Source organism: Oncorhynchus clarkii, unplaced genomic scaffold, assembly GCF_045791955.1.
Source record: "Oncorhynchus clarkii lewisi isolate Uvic-CL-2024 unplaced genomic scaffold, UVic_Ocla_1.0 unplaced_contig_1455_pilon_pilon, whole genome shotgun sequence".
Taxonomy (NCBI): Eukaryota; Metazoa; Chordata; class Actinopteri; order Salmoniformes; family Salmonidae; genus Oncorhynchus; species Oncorhynchus clarkii.
Window position 1 is genome coordinate 49,763 of NW_027258310.1, and position 23,615 is coordinate 73,377.

General features: G+C 41.4%; 2 protein-coding genes and 1 pseudogene across 2 annotated transcripts; all 3 read left to right on the top strand.

Moving 5' to 3' along the window:
• The first annotated feature begins 1,220 nt into the window (after window positions 1-1,220).
• On the top strand, window positions 1,221-22,217 carry LOC139396607 (zinc finger protein 180-like). The gene is made up of 3 exons (XM_071143563.1): window positions 1,221-1,516; window positions 19,937-20,114; window positions 20,511-22,217. The coding sequence occupies exons 1-3, from the start codon at window positions 1,508-1,510 to the stop codon at window positions 21,500-21,502; spliced, it is 1,179 nt and encodes a 392-aa protein (XP_070999664.1). The 5' UTR covers window positions 1,221-1,507; the 3' UTR covers window positions 21,503-22,217.
• Window positions 3,243-6,020, top strand: LOC139396603 (zinc finger protein 135-like; annotated as a pseudogene).
• Window positions 9,766-11,581, top strand: LOC139396606 (zinc finger protein 180-like). Its single transcript, XM_071143562.1, has 2 exons — window positions 9,766-10,202; window positions 10,567-11,581. The coding sequence occupies exons 1-2, from the start codon at window positions 9,998-10,000 to the stop codon at window positions 11,574-11,576; spliced, it is 1,215 nt and encodes a 404-aa protein (XP_070999663.1). The 5' UTR covers window positions 9,766-9,997; the 3' UTR covers window positions 11,577-11,581.
• Window positions 22,218-23,615: the final 1,398 nt, after the last annotated feature.

Consider the following 23,615-nt stretch of genomic DNA (forward strand, 5'->3'; position numbering starts at 1 on the left):
ATAGATGATGTGGTGGCAGCTGTTGAGAAGTACTTGGGTGTACAATATTTTACTGCAGAGTTACAAGGTGTTTTGAAGGATAATATCCTGTCCTCCTAGGATGCTGGCCTGGTGTTGAATCAGAGGGCCAAAGTAGTGGAATATTGATGAGGTTTTAATGGGTGTTTGGTTAGTTGGTTTTTCACAGTGTTATGAACTAATACTACAGAATAGTAGGCTGATACACAGCCAATACACTAGGTGGGGAAGTGCACCTATAATCATTGTTTTGCTGACCGCCATAACACTAAAGAAGAAGAAGACCACTTCCTTCTCAACATCTCTGGATCTGGTCTGTAAAGCGGAAGAATTATAAATCAATCCAATTTTATTGGTCACATACTTGTGTTTAGCAGATGTTATAGCGGGTGTAGCGAAAGGCTTGTAACACACTGACTACTTCGGAGGTTGCATTGCTGTAAATGCTGCATGGTTCGCAGCATGTATAGCTGTAATTTGTCTGATATTTTTTTAGGCTACACTTACTGGGCCTCAGACAATTAAAAATATCTGGAATCTCGGAAGAGGATGTTGTTCCAACAGACTGGGGTAGAGGTAGACTATAACGGATGTTAGAGTTGCGTCAATCGAATCTGGTATCAGGATAAATATGACAATGAGTCACCGATTGTATACTATGTACTTTTTATTAGCTAAGCAATAAGTGGTATATGCAATTTTCGTATATACGGGCTCTCTGTCACACCTCGCAGGGCAAACAGACAACTGACTTGTTCCTGACAAAGTTATTATAATATACTCTGACAGAAGTAGTTCCTGCTTCCGTGCCGGCCTCTCAGAGTAGAGACTGGGCGTGGTTTAAACTCACCCAGCCTATCGTAGATTGTTGGCGCAGAGCTGGTCCCAGCCCCCTAGGGCTCCAGCGGTCAGTCGTTGTAGTTGTGTAGAATATTCAGTTATCAGGCACCTGGCACCTGTTATCTAACAAAAGACCGTTTGTCTCGCAACACTACGTTCTGAATGTGCCCCCCCCCCCCCCCCCCAACTCATTGCACAGGTCCTGTCTTCATGTTATTCTGTATTTTTCCATCAAGAGAAAAGGCCATGGCCCTGAAACTGTTAACAATGTCTCAAGTCAGCTATGTTGCATAACACACACACCCACACAAGCCAACAGCAGATAATATTCCACCACATATGATATGGTAACGGGCTATAGTGTATAACGCAGAACCTCACACAGACAACAGGATTGTTGGTGGTGTTGAACGTTTTATTGACTTTAATAGATTCAAATCTTATCCAGGATCTTTCTGAAGTAAGATTAGGCTACATCAGACATATATTTGTCACAACGTAAGTCGAGTGTTGATATTTATATTAACGTTTGCTCTGGTCTAGCTTTATCTGAACGCGGTAACAAAGAAAGTAACTAGTGTAGGCTAGCTACAGATTTACTGTCACGTTTTTTATTTGAAGAAACGCTGAAGAAAGAAAGGCTTCAACGATGGTTCAGGTAAGTTATGTCGACTTACTAACAGTTTTCCTACTGTGGTGTATAACATGTCTAGTTTAATCATCTTTGATCTTCCATATCCATTCGTTCCATTTGAACAGCTGGTCAAAATAAACAATGGTGGTAATAAACACGTGGGATATTTTGTCCTTCATCAAAGTAGCCTACTATCCTAAAGCACACAGATTGATACAAGACAATGCGCAACGAGCAGGTCAAGTCAGAACCATGGAGAAATAATTAATTGCAAAGTTACAACTTGCAGTAGCGGTGTGTAGGTAAAAATCACCTGGGAAGAAAGCCAGAAAAATAGCCATATTACATGTTATAATAATTGCGTTGTTATAACCTGTTAGTTCATATGCCTTGACTCAGCTGAGACAAGAAGACAGTGGCAGAATACATTCAACCACACCTTTGTTACATCATAAAACTAGAGAGCAACATCTGTCCTGTTAAGTTCACAAGAAATGTTGCATGTAACAGTTACATGACCTTCAGAATGGTCGAGCAAGTGAATGTTTTCTGAATACTAAACAGCTATTTATTTAGAGTTACCGCAAGTCGAAAAGGAAACAGGTGCTTCCTCCACTATTCAAGCACCATTTCAACTTCAACATCATCTAATTTAGTGACAACTAAAAGATACCAAAAACCAGGGGTGCAACTTTCACTGGGATTGAGTGTATCTGCAGGAACAGTCGCACCCATGGCCCTCACGCTAGCTCCACTTCTACCTACATAATATGTTAAGGAATCCCTAGTTATCTTTCCTTCCTCCCTAACTGTGCACTTGTTCACTTCCCTTCACTGATTTGAAAGGAAATGGCTGTTATGAAACATATGGTGGATTCTCCCACTATCACATGACTCCACCAATCAAATACTGTTTTTTTCTCTCTTTGGTACAATTTTCATAAGTATGTTGTAGATTTTCGTAAATTTAAGTACAACGATGTTCATGTCATTTGTTAACCATCATTTAATCAAACTGCTAAAATCTGAATTACGTAAGCAAAATTATAAAGTGTCAAGTTTACGTACAGTATTAAAAAATATGAAATCAGAAATGATGTAGTGTACAATGTACTGCTGAAATACTTGGGTGGTAAATTACAGTTTATTACACTCATGTTCTGAATGTTGACGGTTTTAAATGTGGATGCTGTTACAGTAATAAGACAAGTGAATCTTGAGCAATGTTACATGGGGCAGAAATTGCACCAGGCTACACAATACCTTTTTACTGCAGGCTTCTGCTACATGTTACAATACCCCCATATCTGATGGTTTCTTCTATGTATGTCCTGTATAAGGATACTGAAACTATGAGACTGACATTTTTCTCAACATGCTCCAAGTGGGATAACTAGCAGCAGTAGTTCTGGTGTTTAGGTTTTTCATCACTGGTTATTTGAACAACATGATTTAGCAGGTGTTACCATCTTTCACACGTTGGAAGGGGAGGCGACATCTACATCTTGAAAGAGGGGGTGGAGCTTTTCGTTTCTGTTCTGCTCTTTGTTCTACCATCAAGTTTTATACGTTTTTAAATTTTGTAAAAAATATTCCAATTCTATTTTGAAAAATTTGCCAAAGTGAAATATACAAGACATTTGTGGAAACTAGTGAACGGTTACACACTTCAGGAGAAAGGAGGTATTATAAGGATGCAGCCATCAATCAGAGATTTAGACTAATCAAATGTTTGGTCTAATGATATTCTATGTACAATACTTCCTGTGGTCACCAGGACAGAGCTAGCCCATCCCCCTCCACCCTGCCGGAGTCCCCTGGTCACAACTCTCCTGGTAGCTCCTTACTGCTGGGTCTGAAGAAGGTGTCTGTGAGGCTGGTCGACTGCAGGAAAACACCAGGGTGGAACTGTGAGAGAAGGACAGGAGGATGGAGATCTGATTTCATCAAGTAAGAACAATAGGGTGTGTGGATGAGAACACAATCTGCTTCTGCAACTTCTGTTAATTGATTGATAAACAGTAAACACTCAGTGGCCAGTAAATTGTCGATCCAGTTTTGTGAATGGAGGTGTTCCTAATAAACTGACCATAGTGTATTTATTGAAGAGGGAGGCAGTTAGCCTAGTGGTTAAGGCCAGTAATCGCAAGGTTGCTGGTTTGAATCTCTGAGCCAACAAGGTAAAACCATCTGTCTGCTCTTGGGCAAGGTACTTAACCCTGATTGCTCCTGTAAGTCGCTCTGGATAAGAGCGTCTGCTAAATAACAAATACTTTTTACAAAAATAATACTATATATGGACCTATATTTCCAAAACCTAGTTATTCAATGTCTTTGTTTCACAGGGGACATACACTGTTGTTCTCTCAGCGGGAGGGGCTTATCATCTGGGGAGCCTCAACAACATCCTGTTGCTGACGAGACAGAGAAGAGTCTCTCCAGATTAGAACACCCCAAGAAACACCAGCAGAGACGTACAGGGAAGAAACCTCACCACTGCTGCTCTGACGGTGGGAAGAGTTTCATAAGCCAGAGTGGCTTCATTATTCACTGTGATCAGTGTGGGAAGAGTTTTGCTGCATCTAACACCTTCAAATCTAATGTAAGAATTCATACAGGGGAGAAGCCTTACCCCTGCCTTGATTGTGGGAAAAGCTTTGTTCGTGCAGGAGCCTTAACCATACACCAGCGTGTACACACAGGAGAGAAACCTTATAGTTGTGATCAGTGTGGGAAGAGCTTCAATCAGTCAGGCAGCCTGACTACACACCAGCGTGTACACACAGGAGAGAAACCTTATAGTTGTGATCAGTGTGGGAAGAGCTTCAATCATTCAGGCAACCTGACTACACACCAGCGAACACACACAGGAGAGAAGCCTTATAGTTGTGATCAGTGTGGGAAGAGCTTTGCTGTATCAGAAACACTAACTAGACACCAGCGAATACACACTGGAGAGAAGCCTTATAACTGTGGTCAGTGTGGAAAGAGCTTTGCTGGAGTTTCGTCCCTGACTGCACACCAGCAAACTCACACTGGAAAAAAGCCTTACAGCTGTGGTCAGTGTGGGAAGAGCTTTGTTATAGTTTCCTCCCTGACTACACACCAGCGAACTCACACTGGAGAAAAGCCTTACAGCTGTGGTCAGTGTGGGAAGAGCTTTGCTGTAGCTTCCACCCTGATTACACACCAGCGGACTCACACTGGAGTGAAGCCTTATAGCTGTGATCAGTGTGGGAAGAGCTTTGTTATAGTTTCCTCCCTGACTACACACCAGGTAACACACACTGGAGTGAAGCCTTATGGCTGTGATCAGTGTGGGAAGAGCTTTGCTGCAGCTTCCGCCCTGATTATACACCAGCGAACACACACAGGAGAGAAACCTTATAGCTGTGATCAGTGTGGGAAGAGCTTCAAACATTCAGGCAGCCTGACTACACACCAGCGAACACACACAGGAGTGAAGCCTTATAGCTGTGATCAGTGTGGAAAGAGCTTCAAACATTCAGGCAACCTGACTACACACCAGCGAACACACACAGGAGAGAAGCCTTATAGCTGTTATCAGTGTGGGAAGAGCTTTGCTCTAGCTTCCCACCTGACTGCACACCACAGAATACACACAGGAGAGAAGCCTTATAGTTGTGATCAGTGTGGAAGGGGCTTTTCTCAATCAGTAACCCGGAATATACACCAGCGAACACACACAGCAGAGAAGCCTTATAGCTGTGTTCAGTGTGGAAAGAGCTTTGCTGTATTTTCCTCCCTGTCTACACACCAGCGAAGACACACTGGAGAGAAGCCTTATAGCTGTGATCAGTGTGGGAAGAGCTTTGCTGCAGGTTCCACCCTGACTAGACACAAAAACTAACTAGACACCAGCGAACACACACTGGAGAGAAACCTTATTAGCTGTGATCATTGTGGAAAGAGCTTTAATCAGTCAGTGGCCCTGAAATCACACAAGCAAACACACACTGGTGAGAAAGAAGCCTTATATCTGTGATCAGTGTGAGAAGCGTTTCAGTCAGTTATGGACCCTTTATTCACACCAGTGAAGCTCTGTTTATTTAGGGCCAATGAGAAAGAAACAGAAAGCACAAACTTGCTGTAATTAGATAACCTGAATTCACACCAGCGAATACACGCTGGAGAGAAGCCTTATAGCTGTGTTTCATCTCCCTCCTTTCTGGCACAGTTTCCAGATCCCTAAATAAAGGATAAAATCAAATGTATTTATATAGCCCTTCTTACATCAGCTGATATCTCAAAGTGCTGTACAGAAACCCAGCCTAAAACCCCAAACAGCAAGCAATGCAGGATCAGTAGAAAACATCTAGTAAACAGTACATATCCATCTCCCATTCTTAAACAGTTGCCTCAGTCTGATCACCATGGTAACCTCTGTGCAGCATAATATGCAGCTCTGATCTAGGATCAGGTCTCCCCTGTGTCTATGTAATATCACACATTGATCTAAATGGATAAATGTTATCATAGGAAATGTTATAGGGAACTTGTGTGTGTGTGTGGGGGGGGGGGGGGGGATAATTGTATCTTCTTTCATGTACTCATGATAATACTATTATTAAATGTCATTATGTAGAATAATATTTCAACAATAGGTTTATATTCATTTATTAAATTGATCAATACATTCAACCAATTATCTTCTAAACAAGAAGTTATCACTTAAATGGTGTATTTTATAAATCTGTATTGATTAAAATGATCCTAAATCTAATCCATAATATATTGGATAATTATTTCCATGAGTTCAAGACAAGATCTATGCATACTGTGTCTTGTAACAACGGTTAATGTAATAACTTTTAGATTTATAACGTAATAAAACCGGTAAATGTAACATCTTGTTGGTTAATATGATAAAATGTTGTCTAATAACCTTTTCCACTTAATGTAATAAGTTATTGGTATCAGGTTACAACTTTTCCTAGGCCGTCATTGAAAATAAGAATTTGTTCTTAACTGACTTGCATGGTTAAATAAAGGAAAAAAATAAATGAGACAGGGGGCTCGGTCAGGCAAGAAGAAGGAGGATTGGGAAACTGCAAATAACAATCTGAACTCTGCCTAGCAGAAACATCTTTGAATTTGCAAATATTAATGATTCGTTTATATTGTAATAAAGTTAAGGGCGGGGTGAACCATAGTAGGGGAAATAAAGTGAAAACACCATCTTGAGAACTGAGTGTCTTGTTTGTAAATTGCTGTAAGTGTAAACTCCGGGTTGCAAACTATATTAAACAAACTAACCTCTGATTCCTGTGGTCACTTGTGGTCACGCCCACTTGTGGTCACGCCCTATAAAGGAATCTAGCCATGAGCTCATTTGAAAGACAACAGCAAAGAATTTCTCTAATATAAAAACAATACAACCACACGTGGTCTAGAGCTTAAAATATACAATGTAGGCCTACTGTCACATAAATAATTTACTATCATTCAGGATGATTCTAAAACAGTGAAACATGTTTACAGTACAGTTTAAATAGATTCATGATATAATACAAAAGTATTTTCTAGGATAATGACTCCCTAAACTGCCTCACCCACTTGAAGAGAGGTGTTGATGACTATATACAGTAGGTGGCGGCACCTTTTAAACACCACAGAAGAAGCCGGAAAGCATCAACAGGAAGTACTTTGTTACCATCCTCTATCTAGTTTTCAAACCAAACACATTTCCACATCCTTTTCCAGAATGTTTCTAATGTAAGATTAGTCTAAATGAGACTTTCATTTGTCACAACTTAAATGGAGTTTTGATATTTATAAAGTTGTGGTCGAGCTATTCTTTATCTGAACGCTGTGACTAAGAAAGTAACTGTAGCATACACATTTAGTGTCGTTTTTTAATTTTTTTTAGAAAGAATACAGTAACTTCAGCTTCCACGATGGATCGGGTAAGTTTGGTTGACTTTTATTAATAGTTTACCTATTGTGGTGTTTTAAATGTCTAGGTCCAGTTTTCACGTGTGATCTTCCACATACATGAGTTCGATTTGAACAGCAGGAGAAAAGAAACCATGGTGGTAATTTCAGCCAAGTAGCCTACTAGCTCATCGCACACAGATTGATGAAACAAGGCAATGCGCAACAAGCAGGTCAAGTCAGAACCAGGGAGAAATAATTAGGCATCGCCTACACCAATTATGTATCGGTTAACTTCTTTGAACACCTCAAATTGTTTCTTCAGATGTCAGTTCGATCACACAGCGTTTATACACTAATTTGTTGCGCCCAAATAAAGAAAACGACCATTGAAAATAGGTGATTTTTGTTGCTAGGCTACCAGTTACGGTGCTGTTAGCTTGTGTTTGCGCGCGTCTTTATGCGGAAGTAACACAACAATGATAGCTAGTGTCGAAGAATGATATGGAGTTAATATTAGTCAAATTATTGAGCATATCCTCCGCGAAAATAAGCATCAGAAATTGTCCTTATTTAGCATATCAAGACCCTGAATTGGACCTCAATCTAGAGCTTAAAATATACAATGTAGGCCTACTGTCAGTATTTGTCGTCCTATTGAGAAAATAAGATGTCCACATAGGCCTATCACAGGATATTGAATGATTCCATATCCGCCCATAGGAAATGTCCATGTGTGATATTCAGAGTAATCCCAATATCATATGTCTAAAAGAAAATAGTTTTGATATATCGTTTTTTACATTAGAACTTGAAAAAACATTGGAACAACGACATCTGGATTGTTCTGAAACAGTTGAAGTCGGAAGTTTACATCCACCTTATCCAAATACATTTGAACTCAGTCTTTCACAATTCCTGACATTTAATCCCAGTAAAAATTCCCAGTTTTAGGTCAGTTAGGATCACCACTTTATTTAAGAATGTGACATTTCAGAATAATAGTAGAGAGAATGATTTATCAGCTTTTCATCACATTCCCAGTGGGTCAGAAGTTTACATACCCTCAATTAGTATTTGGTAGCATTGCCTTTAACTTGTTTAACGTGGGTCAAACGTTTCGGGTAGCCTTCCACAAGCTTCCCACAATAAGTTGAGTGAATTTTGGCCCATTCCACCTGACAGAGCTGGTGTAACTGAATCAGGTTTGTTGGCCTCCTTGCTCGCACACACTTTTTCAGTTCTGCCCACAAATTTTCTATAGGATTGAGGTCAGCGCTTTGTGATGGCCACTCCAATACCTTGACTTGTTGTCCTTAAGCTATTTTGCCACAACTTTGGAAGTATGCTTGGGGTCATTGTCCATTTGGAAGACCCATTTGCGACCAAGCTTTAACTTCCTGACTGATCAAATCAAATTTATTTATATAGCCCTTCGTACATCAGCTGATATCTCAAAGTGCTGTACAGAAACCCAGCCTAAAACCCAAAAAACAGCAAGCAATGCAGGTGTAGAAGCACGGTGGCTAGGAAAAACTCCCTAGAAAGGCCAAAACCTAGGAAGAAACCTAGAGAGGAACCAGGCTATGTGGGGTGGCCAGTCCTCTTCTGGCTGTGCCGGGTGGAGATTATAACAGAACATGGCCAAGATGTTCAAATGTTCATAAATGACCAGCATGGTCGAATAATAATAAGGCAGAACAGTTGAAACTGGAGCAGCAGCACGGCCAGGTGGACTGGGGACAGCAAGGAGTCATCATGTCAGGTAGTCCTGGGGCATGGTCCTAGGGCTCAGGTCCTCTGAGAGAGAGAAAGAAAGAGAGAAGGAGATAATTAGAGAACGCACACTTAGATTCACACAGGACACCGAATAGGACAGGAGAAGTACTCCAGATATAACAAACTGACCCTAGCCCCCCCCCCGACACAAACTACTGCAGCATAAATACTGGAGGCTGAGACAGGAGGGGTCAGGAGACACTGTGGCCCCATCCGAGGACACCCCTGGACAGGGCCATACAGGAAGGATATAACCCCCGATATAACCCCCTTGTCCCCGAGCTGACAAGGTAAAAATCTGTTGTTCTGCCCCTGAACAAGGCAGTTAATCCACTGTTCTTAGGCCGTCATTGAAACTAAAAATGTGTTCTTAACTGACTTGCCTGGTTAAATAAAGGTTAAGAAAATACATCATAATGAGCAGCAGTAGGTCAGGTGTTTAGGTTTTCCTCTGGTTATTTTGACAAATCACGATTTGGCAGGTGTTGGCGGCCTCCTCGTTTCATCATCTCTCCTAAAACGTATGAACCCAGAACTGAATAGAGCGGCTGACCAATTACGTGAGACATTAGTTCTGGGTTAACCAAGACTAACTCAGGGGTGAACGATGTGTTCAACTCCAATGAACGCTCAATCAAAGGTTCTGAACATAAGACAGAGGGGCATTACAAGGACCACTTCCATTTTGAAAAAGTGATTAGGAAAAAAAATGGTACATTTGTGGAAAGTAGTGAACGGTTGGTTACACACTTCAGGAGAAAGGAGGTATTATAAGGATGCACCAGTCAGATATAGAATACAATAATCAAATGTTTCGTCTGATGATGTTCTATGTACAATACTTCCTGTGGTCTCCAGGACAGAGCTAGCCCGTCCCCCTCCACCCTGCCGGAGTCCCCTGGTCACAACTCTCCTGGTAACGCCTTACTGATGGATCTGAAGAGGGTGTCTGTGTGGCTGGTCGACTGCAGGAAAACAGCAGGGCAGAGTGGAACTGTGAGAGAAGGACACGAGGAGGGAGATTTGATTTCATCAAGTAAGAACAATGGGGTGTGTGGATTAGACTACAATCTGATTCTACAACTTCTGTTAATTGATTGATAAACAGGAAACACTCAGTGGCCAGTAAATTGTCGCTCCAGTTTCATGAATGGAGGGGGTTGTACCTAATAAACTGGCCAATGAGTGTATATTGATAAGGGCAGCAGGTAGGTTAGTGGTTTAGAGCGTTGGGCCACTAATAAAGGTTGCTGGTTCAAATCTCTGAGCCGACAAGGTGAAAAATCTGTCTGCTCTTGAAGCAAGGTACTTAACCCTAATTGCTCCTGTAAGTCTGCTAAATAGTATGTGTTTATGGACTCATATTGACAACCCAGTTATTCAATGTCTTTGTTTCACAGGGGACACCCCTAAGTGTTGTTCTCTCAGTGGGAGGGGCTTATCATCTGGGGAGCCTCAACAACATCCTGTTGCTGACGAGACAGAGAAGAGTCTCTCCAGATCAGAACATCTCAAGAAACACCAGCAGAGACGTACAGGGAAGAAACCTCACCACTGCTGCTCTGACTTTGGGAAGAGTTTCACAAGCCAGAGTGGCTTCATTATTCAGTGTGGGAAGAGTTTTGCTTCTTCTAACACCTTCAAATCTAATGTAAGAATTCATACAGGGGAGAAGCCGTACCCCTGCCTTGATTGTGGGAAAAGCTTTGTTAGTGCAGGAGTCCTAACCATACACCAGCGGACACACACTGGATTGAAGCTTTATAGCTGTGATCAGTGTGGGAAGAGCTTCAATCAGTCAGTCCACCTGACTACACACCAGCGAACACACTCTGGAGAGAAGCCTTATAGCTGTGATCAGTGTGGGAAGAGCTTTGTTCAGTCAGTCCACCTGACCACACACCAGCGAACACACAGTGGAGAGAAGCCTTATAGCTGTGATCAGTGTGGGAAGAGCTTCGTTCAGTCAGTCCACCTGTCTACACACCAGCGAACACACACTGGAGAGAAGCCTTATAGCTGTGATCAGTGTGGAAAGAGCTTTGCTGTATCAGAAAAACTAACCATACACCAGCGAACACACACTGGAGAGAAGCCTTACAGCTGTGATCAGTGTGGAAGGGGCTTTTCTCAATCAGTAACCCGGAATAAACACCAGCGACTACACACAGGAGAGAAGCCTTATAGCTGTGATCAGTGTGGAAAGAGCTTTGCTGTATCAGAAAAACTAACTATACACCAGCGAATACACACAGGAGAGAAGCCTTATAGCTGTGATCACTGTGGGAAGAGCTTTGCTGTAGTTTCCTCCCTGATTAGACACCAGGTAACACACACTGGAGTGAGAACTTATGTCTGTCTATGTGGGAAGAGCTTTGGTCTAGCTTCCTCCCTTACTATACACCAGTGAACACACACTGGAGAGAAGCCTTATAGCTGTGATCATTGTGGAAGGGGCTTTTCTCAATCAGTAAACCGGAATAAACACCAACGAACACACACAGGAGAGAAGCCTTATAGCTGTGATCAGTGTGGGAAGAGCTTTGCTGCAGGTTTCACCCTGACTAGACACCAGCGAACACACACAGGAGAGAAGCCTTACAGCTGTGATCATTGTGGAAAGAGCTTTGCTCTAGCTTCCACCCTGACTACACACCAGCGAACACACACTGGGGAGAAGCCTTATAGCTGTGATCAGTGTGGAAAGCGCTTCAATCAGGCATGCAACCTGACTAAACACCAGCGAACACACACTGGAGAGAAAGAAGCCTTATATCTGTGATCAGTGTGGGAAGCTTTTCAGTCAGTTATGGACCCTTTATTCACACCAGTGAACACACACTGGCGAAGGAACCTTATGTCTGTCTAGGTGGGAAGAGCTCTGTTTATTTAGGGCCAATGAGAAAACACCAGAAAACACAAACATGCTGTATTTCATCTTCCTCCCATCTGGCACCGGTTCCAGATCCCTAAATAAAGGATCAGTAGAAAACATCTAGTGAACAGTCGTATCCATCTCCCATTCTTAACTCTTTGGGATAGCGGGATGCCTCGTCAACATCCGGTGAAATTGCAGATCGCGAAATTCAAAATGACAGAAATAGAACTACTAACATTCATGAAAATACATGTATCATACATCAAAATAAAGCTTAACTTCTTTTTAATCCAGCCACTGCGTCAGATTTCAAAAAGGCTTTACGGCGAAAGCAGACCACCATCTGAGGACAGTGCCCCACATACAAAAGCTTGAAAAACTATTTCAAGCCAAGTAGAGGAGTCAAGAAAGTCAGAAATAGCGATAAAATGAATCACTTACCTTTGAAGATCTTCAGCTGGTTGCAATCATAAGAGTCCCAGAAACATCACAAATGGTCCTTTTGTTCGATAAAGTCCTTTATATTAAAAAAAGTTAGTTTAGCTGGCGCGCTTGACTCAGTAATCCACCGGTTTCCCTCGTTGAAAAATGCAAACAAAAGTTCTAAAAGCTATTGGCAAACTTTGTCGAAACTAGTCAAACAACGTGTCTATATCATCCTCAGGTTGTCTGAAATGTAAATAAACTATAATATTTCATACGGAAAGGACTGTGTTCAATTTGAACATCAAATTAGCAAGAGCGTACCTTCCTCATTGCGCGCAAAAACACTGATGTGACCCTAGCAGTCACCAGACTCTAAGTCAAAATACTAATTCATTTTTCAAAACAATAGCCTCAAAACCTTGAATAAAGACAGTTGGCAGCTAGTAGAAGCTATATCAATTGCAATCTGGTGGATGGACATAGGGGTTTTCTATAGCTTTACAAAATAAAAGCCTGTGATTGAATTTCTTTTTTTTCTGGTTGGATTTTCTTTGTGTTTTTGCCAGCCATGTCAGTTCTGTTTTCCTCACAGACATTATTTTGACAGTTTTGGAAACTTTAGAGTGTTTGGGCCTGAGAAAGTGGGCCTGAGAAACAGGCAGTTTACTTTGGGCACGTTTTTCATTCAAACGTCTCAATACTGCCCCCGTTCCCATAAAGGTTAAACAGTTGCCTTAGTCTGATCACCATGGTAACCTCTGTGGAGCATAATATGCAGCTCTGATCTAGCATCAGGTCTCCACTGTGTCTATGTAATATCACACATTGGGCTCTAAATGGATAAATGTTATCATAACATGTCATAGTGAACCTGTGTGTGGGGGAAATGATTAATACATTCAATCCATTATCTTCTAAACAAGAAGTTATCACTTAAATTGTATATTTTATAAATCTATATTGATTTCAAATGCTCCTTATTACATTTATAATGTAATAAAACTGGTAAATGTAATATCTTGTTGGTTAATGATAAAATGTTGAATTGTTGTCGTAATAACTTTTCCACTTAATGCAATAAGTTACGTTACCAGTCAGGTGAGTAACACCTTTTTAAATGAATAACATAATGACTTTAACCGATCATGTAATAACACCTAAACCAATGTTTAATGTGTTACTACACTAATGTTAATGCACATACCACCCTCCACCAATTTCAAACCCACACACACACACACACCTATGCCCTTGTACTCACACACAAATACACACACAAATACACACACAAATACACACACAAATACACACACAAATACACACACAAATACACACACAAGCACACAGTTAGACACACATTGATAAAGAAAAAATAATAATGAATGAATCTGTATTTCGAATTGTCAATGAGACAGGGGGCTCGGTCGGGCAAGAGGAAGAAGGATTGGGAAACTAATTGCAAGTAATAATAACCTGAACTCCGCCTAGCAGAAAAATCTTTGTATTAGCAACTATTACTTATTAGTTTATATTGTATTAAAGTTAAGGGGTGAACCATAGTAGGGGATAAAAAGGGAAAACAGGATCTTGAGAACTGAGTGTCTTGTTTGTAAATTGCTGTAAGTGTAAACTCCGGGTTGCAAACTATATTAAACAAACTAACCTCTGATCAAAGAAGTTTCCTGTGGTCACTTGTATGAACATATACAGAAAGTGTAATGAATTTCTGCCCTGTTATCATTATTTCTATTCATTACGGAATAGTAGGCTGATAAATAGACAAATCATTTGGAGTCGTGCATCTATAACAATTATTTGCAGACCGTCATATTACCAAAGAAGAAGACCCCTTCCTTCACAACAGCTCTGCTCGGTGAAGCGCAGCAAGTATGAATGTCCTGACTTCTGCCAAGGTTGCATCGCAGTAAATGCTGTTTGGCCACTGCAGACATAAAAATATCTGAACGCTCGTGTAACAGTATAGACTTTTCGTCCGTCCCCGAATTAGGGACGCTCTGCATACGTCAACAGTCACCCTCGAAGCATCGTTACCCAGCCACGGCCCTTGCAGAGCAAGGGGAACCACTACTTCAAGGTCTCAAAGCGAGTGACGTCACCGATTGAAATGCTATTAGCGCGCACCACCGCTAACAAGCTAGCCATTTCATATCCATTACACTCAAAGATAACTTTGTCAGAAAAGAAGAGGCAAAGAGAGAGGCCCACCTCTAGGGAAAATGTGATGCCCTCCAGCAGGTGGCGTTTATTCGCTCCAGCAGACAAGGAGTTTTTGTATGGAGGTCAATGAAAGAGTGTTGAATTTGGTCAAGCAAAAAAACGATTGGCTTATTTGCTATGTGAGGTTAATTTTTATCGAAAATAAGTTCCTTAGCTTGCTAGCACTCATAAGACCGCTTGTCGGGCCGATTTTGCGTCTCCATTCAGAGAACGGCTGGTTATCAGCCCTATAAAGCCATCTAGCCATGATCTAATTTGAAATACATTAGCAAAGAATTTCTCTAATCAAGCTGTTTTTGTTTCTATAAATACCTTAGATTTGAGATTTTAATAAGATTTTATTTGCAAATGTAAAAACAATACAACCACACGTGGACATATTGCATTTACTATCATTCAGGATGATACTAAAACTGAAAAATGTAATGTACCGTTTAAATAGATTCATGATATAATACAAAAGCCTTTTCTAGCATAATGACTCCCTTAACCACCTCACCCGCCTTGAAGCGAAGTGTTGATGACTATTGATGTTGATGACTACAGTTGGTGGCGGCACCTCTTAAACACCACAGAAGAAGCTGAAAACCATCAACAGGAAGTACTTTGTTACCGTCTATCGAGTTTTCAAACCAAATAAAATTCATCAGGCTTTTGCAGGATGTTTCTAATGTATGATTAGTCTACATGAGACGTAAATTTGTCACAACTTAAATCGAGTTTTGATATTTAAGAAGGTGTGGTCTATCTTTTCTTTATCTGAACGCTGTGACAAAGTAACTAGTAACTTTAGCGTACACATTTACTGTCAGTTTTTTTTATTTTAGGAAAAGTTGAAGAAAGAATTCAGTAGCTTCTACGATGGAGCGGGTAAGTTTGGTTGACTTCCATGAACAGTATGCTTATTGTGTATAAAATGTCTAGGTCCAGTTTTCATAATATTTGATCTTGCACAGCCATGCGTTCGATTTGAACAGTTGGACAAAATAAACCGTGGTGGTAATTTCAGCCAAGTAGCCTACTAGCTCATCGCACACAGATTGATGATACAAGGCAATGCGCAACCAGCAGGTCAAGTCAGAACCAGGGAGAAATAATTAGGCATAGGCTACACCAATGGTGTAAATCAACCCTGGATTGCTGACCGAGGTAAAGACAGTTTCAAATGGGATATTCAACGGATATTCGAGCTTTCAAACCACAGACTCCAAATAAGTGTCACGATGTTGGAAAAATTGCGCACAACATTGCACAGGTCTTATGTTCACGAATTGGACATGAATTAGCTTTCCAAAGCTAATAAACATGTGGAAATGCGAGTAGCATTTTGTTTTCCTAGTTGAATTAGTTAGGGAGCGTAAACAAAGTGCAGACTTTTTTTCCATTTGAATTTCAATAGCTCCTTGGTTATGTTATCTACTTGACTCAAACAAGGTTCAGAATGTCCACTCAGTGGGCCTACACATTGCACACCCTTTTGTTTGTCCATTTTCATCCCACATGTTTTTACATTAATTTGGCAACATTTTGAATTTCAATAGCTCCTTGGTCATGTGACCTAGTGACTTAAAACAAGGTTCAGAATGTCCGCTGACTAGCCTTTGATTTGCAGACCCGTTAGTTTGTCCATTTTCACACCCCTTGACTTTCAATTGGCACCCTTGACCTGTATGTATTCTCTCCTGATTGGCTCTGTGGTGCAAAGTCTGGCAGTCTGAATAAAGTGCCAGAGGTATGAGGACTGAGGAGACATCCTCCTTTGTATTTATGGGAACAAATATTTCTTAACACTTTGGATCCTATTCTTGGACAGTTAGAAGACAAAAAAATAAATAATGACTAATTACTGTCCATGAGTAACCTCAACCTTATGGGTCTGTGGGTGTTTGGGCCAATAAAGTGCCAACTCAATTCTACCACTGACTAGTCTCTCATTCCCCTATGAATGGGGACACAGGGCAATAGTTTATAATCTAAACCAGACCTTTTTTACTGGAGTACACTAACCCCTAATTGGGGCTCTTTTCTTGACACACAGTAGCAGTTTACCAGATAAGAAGTCAAGAAGATCAACAAGTAGATTGTTGTAAGGGTGTATTACATCCTGTGCTGGCCCCATTGTCATATCCATTCTGGATTCTGAGTGGTAAAATCATAGCTGAAAAATGCCTCTATGTATGTGAATACATTTTCCTCCAAGACAGAACTGCCAAAGGGGGTGGAGTTGCAATCTACTGCAGACACAGCCTGCAGAGTTCTGTCATGCGATCCAGGTCTGTGCCCAAACAGTTCGAGCTTCTACTTTTAAAAATCCACCTTTCCAGAAATTAGTCTCTCACTGTTGCTGCTTGTTACAGTCCCCAGCTGCAGCCTGGATACCATATGTGAATTAATTGCCCCCCATTTATCTTCAGAGTTTGTACTGTTAGGTGACCTAAACTGGGATATGCTTAACACCCCGGCCGTCCTACAATCTAAGCTAGGTGCCCTCAATCTCACCCAAATTATCATGGAACCTACCAGGTACAACCCCCAAATCCGTAAACTCAGGCACCTTCATAGATATCATCGTGACCAACCTGCCCTCTAAATACACCTCTGCCTTGTTCAACCAGGATCTCAGCAATCACTGTCTCATTGCCTGCGTCCGTAATGGGTCTGCGGTCAAAAGACCACCCCTCATCACAGTCAAACGCTCCCTAAAACACTTCAGCGAGCAGGCCTTTCTAATCGACCTGGCCCGGGTATCCTGGAAAGATATTGACCTCATTCTGTCAGTAGAGGATGCCTGGTTATTCTTTAAAAATGCTTTCCTCACCATCTTAAATAAGCATGCCCCGTTCAAAAAATGTAGAACCATGAACAGATATAGCCCTTGGTTCACTCCAGACCTGACTGCCTTTGAAAATCACAAAAACATCCCATGGCGTTCTGCATTAGCATCGAATAGCCCCCGCGATATGCAACTGTTCAGGGAACTTAGGGACCAAAAAACACAAGCCGGGCTAGACAATCTGGACCCTCTTTTTCTCAAATTATCCGCCGCAATTGTTGCAACCCCTATTACTAGCCTGTTCAACTTTTCTTTCGTATCGTCAGAGATCCCCAAAGATTGGAAACGCTACCGCGGTCATCCCCCTCTTCAAAGGGGGAGACACTCTAGACCCAAACTGTTAAAGACCTATATCTATCCTACCCTGCCTTTCTAAGGTCTTCGAAAGCCAAGTTAACAAACAGATCACCAACCATTTCGAATCCTACCGTACCTTCTCCGCTATGCAATCTGGTTTCCGAGATGGTCATGGGTGCACCTCAGCCACGCTCAAGGTCCTAAACAATATAATCGCCATCGACACAAGACAATACTGTGCAGCCGTATTCATCGACCTGACCAAGGCTTTCGACTCTGTCAATCACTGCATTCTTATCAGCAGACTCAACAGCTTTGGTTTCTCAAATGACTGCCTCGCCTGGTTCACCAGCTACTTCTCTGATAGAGTTTAGTGTGTCAAATCGGAGGGCCTGTTGTCCGGACCTCTGGCAGTCTCTATGGGGGTGCCACAGGGTTCAATTCTTGGGCCGACTCTTTTCTCTGTATACATCAATGATGTCCCTCTTGCGGCTGGTGATTCTCTGATACACCTCTACGCAGACGACACCATTCTGTATACTTCTGGCCCCTCTTTGGACACTGTGTTAACTAACCTCCAGACGAGTTTCAATGCCATACAACTCTCCTTCCGTGACCTCCAACTGCTCTAAAATGCAAGTAAAACTAAATGCATGCTCCTCAACGGATCGCTGCTTGCACCTGCCTGCCCGCCTAGCATCACTACTCTGGACGGTTCTGACTTAGAATATGTGGACAACTACAAATACCTAGGGGTCTGGTTAGACTGTAAACTCTCCTTCCAGATTCATATTAAGAATCTCCAATCCAAAATTAAATCAAGGCTTCCAATTTCGCAACAAAGCATCCTTCACTCATGCTGCCAAACACACCCTCGTAACACTGACTATCTTACCGATCCTTGACTTCAGCGATGTAATTTACAAAATAGCCTCCAACACTCTACTCAGCAAATTGGATGCAGTCCATCACAGAGTTTTGTCACCAAAGCCCTATACACTACCCACCACTGCGACCTGTAAGCTCTCGTTGGCTGGCCCTCGCTTCATACTCGTCGCCAAGTCCACTGGCTCCAGGTCATCTATAAGTCCTTGCTAGGTAAAGTCCCCCCTTATCTCACCTCATTTGCTCACATCGTATATAGACTTGTTTATACTGTATTATTGACTGTATGTTTGTTTTACTCCATGTGTAACTCTGTGTCGTTGTATGTGTCGAACTGCTTTGCTTTATCTTGGCCAGGTCGCAATTGTAAATGAGAACTTGTTCTCAACTAGCCTACATGGTTAAATAAAGGTGTCCTCAACTTGCCTACCTGGTTAAATAAAGGTGTTCTCAACTAGCCTACCTGGTTAAATAAAGGTGTTCTCAACTAGCCTACCTGGTTAAATAAAGGTGTCCTCAACTTCCCTACCTGGTTAAATAAAGGTGTTCTCAACTTGCCTACCTGGTTAAATAAAGGTGTTCTCAACTAGCCTACCTGGTTAAATAAAGGTGTTCTCAACTAGCCTACCTGGTTAAATAAAGGTGTCCTCAACTAGCCTACCTGGTTAAATAAAGGTGTTCTCAACTAGCCTACCTGGTTAAATAAAGGTGAAATAAAAAATTTAAAAAATACAAATATATATTAATATTGTGTGTGAGAATGTCTGTCTGTCCTACATGTAGTGTTGGTAAATGGAGTTTTCCTCAACTGCCTAATCATAAATTGATATTGCAAATAGAAGTATTATGTTCAATAACTGACATTTTCAGATATTATTTTGACAAACACATTTTGGTGCTTAAAATTCATTCTCGCTTGTCATAGATTTGGTGGGCACTGTCATCTGTGATCTTTGTGATACGTAATGATGAAACTGTCACTTCATATTTTATTTCTTAGTCTACAAACGCGATAGGGTTGGATCCTATATGCTCCTTTTTATTATTGTCCTGTGAATGGTTCAGTGCCTATCATTTAGGCTGTGTGTAGAATGGGGCATAAAGGAAATTCCCTCTACTACTAAATTACTACTAGATTATAGTGATAAGGAAAAAAGTATTCAAATGTTTGGTCTAGTTATATTCTATGTACAATACTTCCTGTGGTCACCAGGACAGAGCTAGTCCGTCCCCCTCCACCCTGCCGGAGTCCCCTGGTCACAACTCTCCTGGTAGCGCCTTACTGCTGGGTCTGAAGAGGGTGTTTGTGCGGCTGGTCGACTGCAGGAAAACACCAGGGCAGAGTGGAGCTGTGAGAGAAGGACACGAGGAGGGAGATTTGATTTCATCAAGTAAGAACAATGGGGTGTGTGGATTAGACTACAATCTGCTTCTGCAACTTCTGTTAATTGATTGATAAACAATATACACTCAGTGGCCAGTAAATTGTCGATCCAGTTTTGTGAACGGGGAGCGTGTACCTAATAAACTGGCCATAGTGTATTTATTGAACAGGGAGGCAGGAAGCCTAGTGGTTAATGCCAGTAATCGCAAGGTTGCTGGTTTGAATCTTTGAGCCAACTAGGTAAAACCATCTGTGCTCTTGAGCAAGGTACTTAACCCTGATTGCTCCTGTAAGTCGCTCTGGATAAGAGCGTCTGTTAAATAACAATAAATTTTTACAAAAATAATACTATTTATGGACCTGTATTTCCAAAACCTAGTTATTCAATGTCTTTGTTTCACAGGGGACACACACTGTTGTTCTCTCAATGGGAGGGGCTTATCATCTGGGGAGCCTCAACAACATGTTGCTGACGAGACAGAGAAGAGTCTCTCCAGATCAGAACATCTCAAGAAACGCCAGCAGGGACGTACAGGGAAGAAACCTCACCACTGCTGCTCTGACTGTGGGAAGAGTTTCACAAGCCAAAGTGGCTTCATTATTCACTGTGATCAGTGTGGGAAGAGTTTTGCTGCATCTAACACCTTCAAATCTAAAGTAAGAATTCATACAGGGGAGAAGCCTTACCCCTGTCTTGATTGTGGGAAAAGCTTTGTTAGTGCAGGAGCCTTAACTGTACACCAGCGTGTACACACTGGAGAGAAGCCTTATAGCTGTGATCAGTGTGGAAAGAGCTTCAATCAGTCAGTCAACCTGACTACACACCAGCGAACACACACTGGAGAGAAGCCTTATAGCTGTGATCAGTGTGGAAAGAGCTTTAATCAGTCAGGCCACCTGACTACACACCAGCGAACACACACTGGAGAGAAGCCTTATTGCTGTGTTCAGTGTGGGAAGAGCTTTGCTGTAGCAGAAAAACTAACTAAACATCAGCGCATACACACAGGAGAGAAGCCTTATAGGTGTGATCAGTGTGGGAAGAGCTTTGCTGTAGTTTCCTCCCTGTCTACACACCAGCAAACACACACTGGAGAGAAGCCTTATACCTGTGATCATTGTGGAAAGAGCTTTGCTCAATCTGGGAGCCTGACTGCACACAAGCAAACACACACTGGAGAGAAGCCTTATAGCTGTGTTCAGTGTGGGAAGAGCTTTGCTCTAGCTTACACCCTGACTAAACACCAGCGAACACACACTGGAAAGAAGCCTTATAGCTGTGGTCAGTGTGGGAAGCGCTTTTCTCAAGCTTTCTCCCTGATTAAACAAGCGAACACACAGGAGAGAATGAAGCCTTACATCTGTGATCAGTGTGAGAAGCGCTTCAGTCAATAAGGGACCCTTTATTCCCACCAGTGAACACTTACTGGAGAAGGAACCGTATGTCTGTCCAGGTGGGAAGAGCTTTGTTTTTATTTAGGGTCAATGAGGAAAAAAACAGTAGACACAAACATGCTCTATTTCATCTCCCTCCCTTCTTGCACTGTTTCCAGATCCCTAAATAAAGGATCAGTATAAAGCATCTAGTGAACAGTCATATCCATCTCCCATTCTTAAACAGTTGACTTAGTCTGATCACCATGGTAACCTCTGGAGCATAATATGCAGCTCTGATCTAGGATCAGGTCTCCACTGTGTCTATGTAATATCACGCATTGATCTAAATGGATAAATGTTATCATAGGAAGTGTCATAATGAACCTGTGTGTGTGTGTGTGTGGGGGGGGGGGGGGGTGATAATTGTATCTTCTTTCATATACTCATGATACTACTATTAAATGTCATTATGTAGAATAATGTTTCAACAATAGGTGTATGTTCATGTATTAAATTGATCAATACATTCAATCCATTATCTTCTAAACAAGAAGTTATCACTTAAATGGTGTATTTTATATATCTGTATTGATTAAAATGATCCTAAATCTAATCCATAATACATTGGATAATTATTTCCATGAGTTCAAGACAAGATCTATGTATACTGTGTCTTGTAACAACGGTTAATGTAATAACTTTTAGATTTATAACGTAATAAAACTGGTAAATGTAATATCTTGTTGGTTAATATAATAAAATGTTGAATTGTTGTTTTTTCTATTTAATGTAATAAGTTACGTTATCAGTCAGGTGAGTAACAACCTTTTTAATGAATAACATAATGACTTCAACTGACCGTGTAATAACACCAAAACCAATGATTTATGTGTTACTTCACTTAAGTTAATGCACATACCACCCTCCACTAATTTCAAACCCACAAACACAAACCAATGTGTGTAACCGAAAGGTTGCAAGTTCGAATCCCCGAGCTGGTGACGTACAAATCTGTCATTCTGCCCCTGAACAATGCCGTTAACCCACTGTTCCTAGGCCGTCATTGAAAATAAGAGTCATATAAAGGTCAAATAAAATGCTATTGTAATCTTATACAGGCACACAGTTATAGACACACGCATTGATTTAAAAACAAATGAAATAATTCATCGGTAGTTATTTAGTTAACGAGACAGGGAGCTCGGTCGGGCAAGAGGAAGGAGGATTGGGAAACTGCAAATAACAATAAGCTGAACTCCGTCTAGCAGAAACATCTTTGTATTAGCAACTATTAATGATTAGTTTATATTGTGTTAAAGTTAAGGGATGTCACCCTCGGCGGGGTGAACCATAGTAGGGGACGTAAAGAGAAAACACCATCTTGAGAACTGAGTCTTCTTTGTAAATTGCTGTAAGTGTAAACTCCGGATTGCAAACTATATTAAACAAACTAACCTCTGATCAAAGAAGTTTCCTGTGGTCACTTGTATGAACATATACAGAAAGTGTAAGGAATATCTGCCCTGTTATCACTATTTCTATTCATTACGGAATAGTAGGCTGATAAATAGGCAAATCATTTGGAGTCGTGCATCTATAAAAATTGTTTGCAGACCGTCATAATAGCAAAGAAGAAGAAGACCCCTTCCTTCACAACAGCTCTGCTCGGTGAAATGCAGCAAGAATGAATGTCCTGACTTCTGCCAAGGTTGCATCGCCTTAAATGCTGTATGGCCACTGCAGACGTCGGATTGAACATACGGACTTTACTGTTTCACCACAAGGATGGCGCAGCGCTAATCGGTATTTTATTTACGAGGCCACTCTTACTGGGCCTCAGCCAATAAAAAATATGTGGACGCTCGAAGAGAACGTTCCCAGAGAAGGAGAGGCCCAACTCGAGGGAAAATCTGTCGCCCTCCAGCAGGTGGAGTTTTTTCCCCGCTCCACCAGGCAAGGAGTTTTTGTGTGGAGGTCAATGAAAATGTGATGATTTTGGTCAATCAAAAAACGAATGGCTTATGTGAGGTTTATTTGATCAATATAAGTTTCTTAGTCTACACCCCTAAGTCCGCTATAAGCCCTTGGCGGGACGCTTTTGCGTCTTCCATTCAGAGAACCGCTACACGCC

Coding starts and splice junctions, on each gene's coding strand:
- LOC139396606 (XM_071143562.1), top strand. CDS start 9,998: ATGTACAATACTTCCTGTGGTCTCCAGGACAGAGCTAGCCCGTCCCCC. Junction 10,203..10,566: donor GGGAGATTTGATTTCATCAA/GTAAGAACAATG, acceptor TTTGTTTCACAG/GGGACACCCCTAAGTGTTGT.
- LOC139396607 (XM_071143563.1), top strand. Junction 20,115..20,510: donor GGGAGATTTGATTTCATCAA/GTAAGAACAATG, acceptor TTTGTTTCACAG/GGGACACACACTGTTGTTCT.